The 7,005-nt window shown below is 33.9% G+C and overlaps 1 protein-coding gene across 13 annotated transcripts in view; it reads right to left on the minus strand.

Annotated features, from left to right (window-relative positions):
- The window catches only part of EVI5 (ecotropic viral integration site 5), a 222,915-nt gene that overhangs the window by 25,950 nt on the left and 189,960 nt on the right, over positions 1–7,005 (minus strand). For all 13 annotated transcript variants that reach the window (XM_014550019.1, XM_014550018.1, XM_014550017.1 and 10 more), the window contains one exon: positions 4,010–4,105. In XM_014550019.1, coding sequence (XP_014405505.1) covers positions 4,010–4,105 — 96 coding nt within the window. The remainder of the gene's footprint in view (positions 1–4,009; positions 4,106–7,005) is intronic.

Below are 7,005 nucleotides of genomic sequence, written 5' to 3' on the forward strand. Positions count from 1 at the left end.
TTTTTTAAAATTTTGTTTTATTGGTTAAAGTATTACAGAGAGTATTACATATGTCTCTCCCCCACCCCCCCTTGACATTCCCCGGCCTCCCCTCCCTTCACAAGGAGGCTGGGGAAAGGGGGGGTCAGGCATGGAAGACTTCAGCCACTTGTACAAAATAAAGGCTATAACAAGAGACAAAAAAGAACTCTGCAATTTCACTTCTGGGTATGTATCTGAAGAAACCCAAAACACAATTTTGAAAGACATATGCATCCCTATGTTCATTGCAGTATTATTTACAATAGCCAGGATATGGAAGCAACCTAAGCATCTACTGACAGACAAATGGATAAAGAAGATGTGGTACATATATACAATGGTATATTCCTCAGCCATAAAAAAAAGAGTGAAATCTTGCCATTTGTGACAACATGGATGGACTAAGAGGGTATTATATTAAGTTAAATAAGTTAGCCAGAAAAAGGAAAATACTATGATTTCACTTATATGTGAAATCTAAAAAACAAAATAAATGATCAAACAAATCAGAAACAAACTTATATAGAGAACATTATTATGATGGTTGCCAGATGGGAAGGGGAATTGATGGGGTGGGCGAAAATGGGGAAGGGATTACGATTATAAATTGCAAACTGCCAGTTATAAAAATAGTCATGGGGATATAAAGTACAACATAGGGAATAGTCAATAATATTGTAATAACTATGTATGGTGTCAGATTAGATTAACTATGTATAATCTAATATTGTAGATTAACTATGTATGGACATTAGACTTATTGGGGTGATCATTTCGTAAGTTATATAAATGTCACTCACTATGTTGTACACTTGAAACTAATATTATATGTCAGCTGTATTTTGAAAAATTAAAAAATTATTTTAAAAATTATTTTAAAAAGGAAAAAAGGCCCTAGCCAGTTTTGCTCAGTGGATAGAGCGTCCACCCACACACTGAGGGGTCCCCGGTTTGATTCCGGTCATGGGGAAGGAACCTTGGTTGCAGGTTCCCCGACCCTGGTCAGATGGGTGTAGGAGGCAATCAATCGATGTGTCTCTCTCACATCAATGTTTCTCTCTGTCTCTCCCTCTCCTTCCCACTTTCTCTAAACTAGGGAGATCCAAGATGGTAGCAGAAAAGGTGGATGTTACACTCACCTCTTCCTAGGACCAAACTGTAATCACAACTAAAATTAGAACAATCAACCTGAATAACCAACTGAAGACTAGCTGAAGAGAAGTCTTACAACCAAGGAAAAGAAAGAAAAGCTATTAAGCAAACAGAACTAGAAATACTTTTATAAGATTTTAAGAACATAAAGCACAATAAACTATTTTATTAAGATATAAAAATTCAGCCCTAACCGGTTTGGCTCAGTGGATAGAGCATCGGCCTGCGGACTGAAGGGTCCCAGGTTCGATTCCGGTCAAGGGCATGTACCTTGGTTGGGGGCACATCCCCAGTGGGGAGTGTGCAGGAGGCAGCTGATCAATGCTTCTCTCTCATCGATGTTTCTAACTCTCTATCCCTCTCCCTTCCTCTCTGTAAAAAAAAATAAAATTAATTAAAATATATGAAAAAAAATGTTAAAAAAAAGATATAAAAATTCATCAAAGCTGTTTAATGGAACAATTTAATTTTTAGTGTAAGCAAACTATTTTTAATCTGAAATAAATTTATCTATTCCTAGAACATCCATCAGAACACATCACCATGAAGAACTAGTGAAAACAGAGACTCTATATTCCAAAACCATTTTTGAATCAGTTGTTTAGTATGCATTTTCCTATGAAACAATACTGCAAATGATAGCAAAAGACTGAGAAGCTTAGTCAACTGGCAATTTGGCTGAACTATTGGAATATACTTCTCAATAAGTCTAGTCCTAGATGATTTCTGAGTACATTCCTTTGGCTTATAAATGAGAATAACTTTCTACCTCATCTTCCTTTCCTGGTATAAAGAAAAATTATTTGTCTTTAGTGGTCAGCAGCTGTAAAAAGATAGAACTATGTTGCAAAAGTAGATGGCTTATTCATTTCTGGTACCTATAATTTTGTTTATTTAAGTGTCCCTGATGCCCAATCTACCTGAAAAATTTCTTTTCATTTTTCAAAACCCAGCCCAAATGCTGTTACCAGCTTACTTACCCCTGTATGTTTCAAAGGAGACTATATAGCATATGGTGGTTTAAGTGCACTGGATGGGCTTGGAGTCATATATAGTCTGAACTAGCATCCTACCTCTATTACTGCCTAGTACATGACCACGAGGAGTTAATACTTTTTATTATATGTAAAACATGAATAATAATAATGTTACCTACTCATAGGATTGCTGTGAAGATTAAAAGAAATAATGGAAGTATAACAGTTATAACACTTAGTGTCCAGCAGAGAGTGACTGTTAAATGAATGGTAGCTATTATCTATATATACAAAAGCCTAAGTGACCGGCCGACCATTCGACCAGTAGCTATGACGCATACTGACCAGGGGGCAGACGCTCTAAACTATTTTCTACCGGTCCTGATGAGGAGAATATCATTATTTTTAGTCAAGGTACATGACAGGAAAATTTAATATTTGCAGACTGATTTTTAGGATAGTCTTAGAAATAAAGTAAATCCACATACAATTTTCTTAATTCAGCAACATGAAAACTTCCTTATCACTAGAAATCAAAATTATAAATAGGAGAGTGCTTTACTTTAATCATTAATTTCCTTGAGAAAACCTTTTGAACACAAGAAATAATGCTTGGGTTTTCAAAAGAATAAGGATTTCTAGACCATGCTTATTTGTAACTTGTTTTTTCATACTAGGTTAGTGGATCAGAAGAGATCATAAAAAATGTACACAAATAAGTAAAAATTATGCAGAATCCTAAATATCTCATATGTTATCATGGCTGAAAATCAATAGTCACAGGAATGATGCCCAAAATTTTAGGACAAATTAAATTAAACCATATCTAAGATTACAAATTTTTGTTAATGTTTTGTTTCTTCATTCAGAATGTACTTAGATTGACTACCTCCAGGAGGTATTACTCAAAACACTCAGACTTTAACTGAAGAGTGTATGTAACACCAGGAAAGAGTAATGTCCAAACTTTTTCCTTTGAGGTTTAAATTAACTTACTGAGTGTTTTTCCCCCCTTAATGAAGAGGCTTATGTTACCCATTACATTTCTCATCACTGTGAATAAACATTATTGTACAAATAATTCAAGATTGGATGAGAAACATGCTTTTCCATTAATGTCTTAAAGATATTTATCATTAGAAAATAATAGAGGACAAAGAAATTGACCTAGAGCCACAGTAACAGAAAGTATTCCTCTATCAAAACACATTAGTTTAAATAATTTAAATTACTTAATATAGTACACTAGGCAAAATTATCTGAATTTCATGAGTTGAATCTCACAGATTCAAGGTAGTGCCAGTTTAAAAGTATTCAGCTACTAAGAAATCTGTTAACTGAAATTAGGCAAGTATCCTTTTTTGCAATCTCAGTAATACCACCATGCAGGGAAAAAGAAGAGAAGAGTAAAATGACTTCCCTCTATCCACAACGGTAAATACCACAAATCTATTGGTATATATAAAAATTTTTAGCTTAATTGCAGTCACTTTGACACTTGAGACAAACTATCAAGGGTTTTTAGATCATAATAAAAAATAAAATATTTTTCATGCAAATATTGACTATTTTAGATAATCATTAAATAGGTTTAAGAAAAATAAATCTTCAATATTGGAACAGAAAAAATCTTGTTAAAAGAAGACAATCTTCTAAAATATAATTATAATCAAGAATTTACAAAAAATGAGACATATGTAATACTCTTTGTAATACTTTAAGCAATAAAACAAAATTTAAAAAAAGAATTTACAGAAAACACTTCTCATGAAAGAGTCAGTCATAACCAGTAATAAAGTGTTGTTACAATACAGAGGAAGGAAGAAAGAAATATGTGAAGATCAAAATTTATCACTTACCTCATGATTCAGCTCTGCTATCTGATCTTTCAGTTCCCTAATATACTGGTTAGAATCAGACTTGTTAAGCTGTCCTTGAAGCTTTCCTTCTTCTTTCTGTTTTGTGAAAACATCAAAGGAAAAACAAAGGAATTTTCACAGCATGTACTCAAATACTTGAAAATATAGGACAGCATAACGGCATACCCTTTAAGTGGCTAAATTCTGAACAAATCTGTTCTCTATCTATGAAAAACAATTCAAAGTATACTTTACTGAGTATTCCTAAATAATGCTTAATGGAACTGTTTACAAATCAACAGTTAATTGGGTCTAGTAGTGAAAAAAATTATCCTAGAATTTCAAAGCTATTTATAAATAACATATGGAGGGAAATTCAGAGACGTAAAATTTTTAAAAAAACATTATTTTTATAAAATGTTTTTTCCAAGTATTATATGTAGCATGAGAAATGGCAGTTATTTTGAGTGCTAATGATTTTCTCTCTATAAGAGATTCAGTGCTTAGCTGAGAAGGGAGTGAGCCTCCTCCAGCTAGCTACACTGGGAATCTGCTTTTGCTTGGGCAGCAGAGAAGGGGAGGAAAAAAGGCTCTTCAAACCACTCTTAAAAGGGGAAGACAGCTCTGACTCTGTTCTATTCAATTAGCTCAGGAATGTGTGCTGGGAGTCCTAGAAATCGCTGCTATAGCCCCTCCCTTTATTGCTCTTTATTCTTTTTTGGCAACCTGCATTAAAAACCTTTTATTGGATATGGCCTGCTGAAGCAGTTTGATTTAACTAATATTTGTATAGCTGTAAAACACAACTACAGTTTCTATAGGCTCTAAAACTTTTCTTATATATTTAAACACATGAATATCATATATAAATCACCTAAGCACAGATCTAATTTAACAATTACTATATCCCAAATACTTATGCTAGGCTTCTTATATATATACAAAAGATGCCTATGAATTTTAGCCATAAGCCTTAAGGAAAACACACACATATTTTGAAACTTTAGTTAAAATATTAGTTTGTCGGCCAGAGAAGGGTAGAACCAACAGAAGAGCTGAGAAACCAAGCAGATTGGTTCCTAATTAAATTATTTCAGAAGCCTTTCCTACCTGCTTTTTCTTTTCTTTTTAAAAAGATTTTTATTGATTTTCAGAAAGAGAGAAAGGGAGAGCGGAAGAGAGAGAAAACATGGATCAGCACAACCTCTACCAGGGATCCAGCCCGCTACCCAGGCATACGCCCTGACCAGGAATGAAACCGGCAACCTTTCGGTGCATGGGAGGATGCCCAACCAATTGAGCCACACTAGCCTGGGCAATCTGTTTTTTCATTTAATGAACCAATAAAGTCCCTTTATTATTTGAACCAGTATGTGTATGGGTTTCTATCACCTGCAACCATAATAGCTAAAATATCTTGAGGACTTATCAGACCTTCTCCATTGAGGTTCCCCAAAGGAATTAAGCCCTAACTCCTAAAAGCATCCTTGTATGTAGTGATTTAACTCACCTCCCAAATTCAGTCTGTTTCATGATTATCTTATCCTAACATTTTCCTTGGCTATAGACTTACTCCATCTTAGTCCTGTGAACCCCAAAGTGGGAAAGGATGATGTCAAGTAAAAGGGCATAGGTAGTGAGTGAGTGAAGTGAGAAGAATGCAGAAAAGAGAAAAATAACATATGGAGGGAAACTATTCAGTGACGTAAAATTTAAAAAAAACACATTATTTTTATAAAATGTTTTTTCCAAGTATTATATGTAGCATGAGAAATGGCAGCAGCAACTGAGTAAGTAGATACACTTCCAAAGGTGACTAATTTGGTGAGAATCACTCACTTAGATATATATGTTCAGCTATACTTTTTGATGATTTTTAACTTTAATATCACATTATATTAATTCCCTTGAAATGACTGATTAAATAGAAAGTGTAACCCACTTCTAGAAAAAAATCCTTCAGGACGAAATGGAAAGGCTAGTTATTTGTGGTTTGGGGTCAGACTTGGAGAAAGGTACCTTTAAATCTGGTCCTCAACGAAGGCAAAGTTCTTGAGGATTTTTGACATCCCATAGCAGTAATATCATGTGGGATACAATAGAAATTTCAGGGCAAATAAAATGACAAAGCCCAAGGTAAGCTCTAATGTTGTAAGAAAAAAGTTCAAGAATACAGAAATACTTCAACTTGAAAGGATGAAAAATGACCAGTAACAATAATTAATACCAATTCTTTCCTGTAAAAAAAAAAGTTTGTTAAGATAGAAACCATTAAATTTGTTTTTACAGAAAGTGATCAAGTGATGCCAAAGAGCTGTTTCCTCCAAAGGTAGTCTTAGTAGGGTTTAGCTAAACTTTTTTGTATAGCACCTCGATTTCTTTGGAGGAAAGGCAGTATTTAATAAAAAATGAGGCAGTTAAGAAATTTTACAATAAAAATGGGAGTGTTTTTAACTTAACGACTCCTAAAAGATACTTGTGGAATCAAAGAAGTTCTCTTAGATTTTATGACTAAAAAAACCCAGATGGTCCTTGAATTTTCATTAATTGTAGGAAAAAGGAAGAATTTCAAGAGAAAAACTTTATGTTTAACTCCTATTGTATATAATTGTTCTTTTTAGATTTAAATATAACTTTATAGAGCTTAATATTGGGTTTCTTCAGTAAAACTTTTTTTAAATCTTTATTGTTCAGATTATTATAGATGTTCCTCTTTTTTCCCCACATGGCTCCCCTCCATCCAGTTCCCATCTCACCCCATGCCTTCGCCCCCCCATTGCCCTCGTCCATAGGTGTAAACTTTGTCCAATCTCTTCCCACACCCTCCACAACCCCTTCCCCCCGAGAATTGTCAGTCCGCTCAATTTCCATGCCCCTGATTCTGTTACATTCACCAGTTTATTCTGTTCAGATTTTTTATTCATTTGATTTTTAGATTCACTTGTTGATAGATATGTATTTGTTGTCACTTTGTTGTTCATAATTTTTTATCTTTA

The sequence above is a fragment of the Myotis brandtii genome, unplaced genomic scaffold (genome assembly GCF_000412655.1).
Source record: "Myotis brandtii unplaced genomic scaffold, ASM41265v1 scaffold58, whole genome shotgun sequence".
NCBI lineage: Eukaryota > Metazoa > Chordata > Mammalia > Chiroptera > Vespertilionidae > Myotis > Myotis brandtii.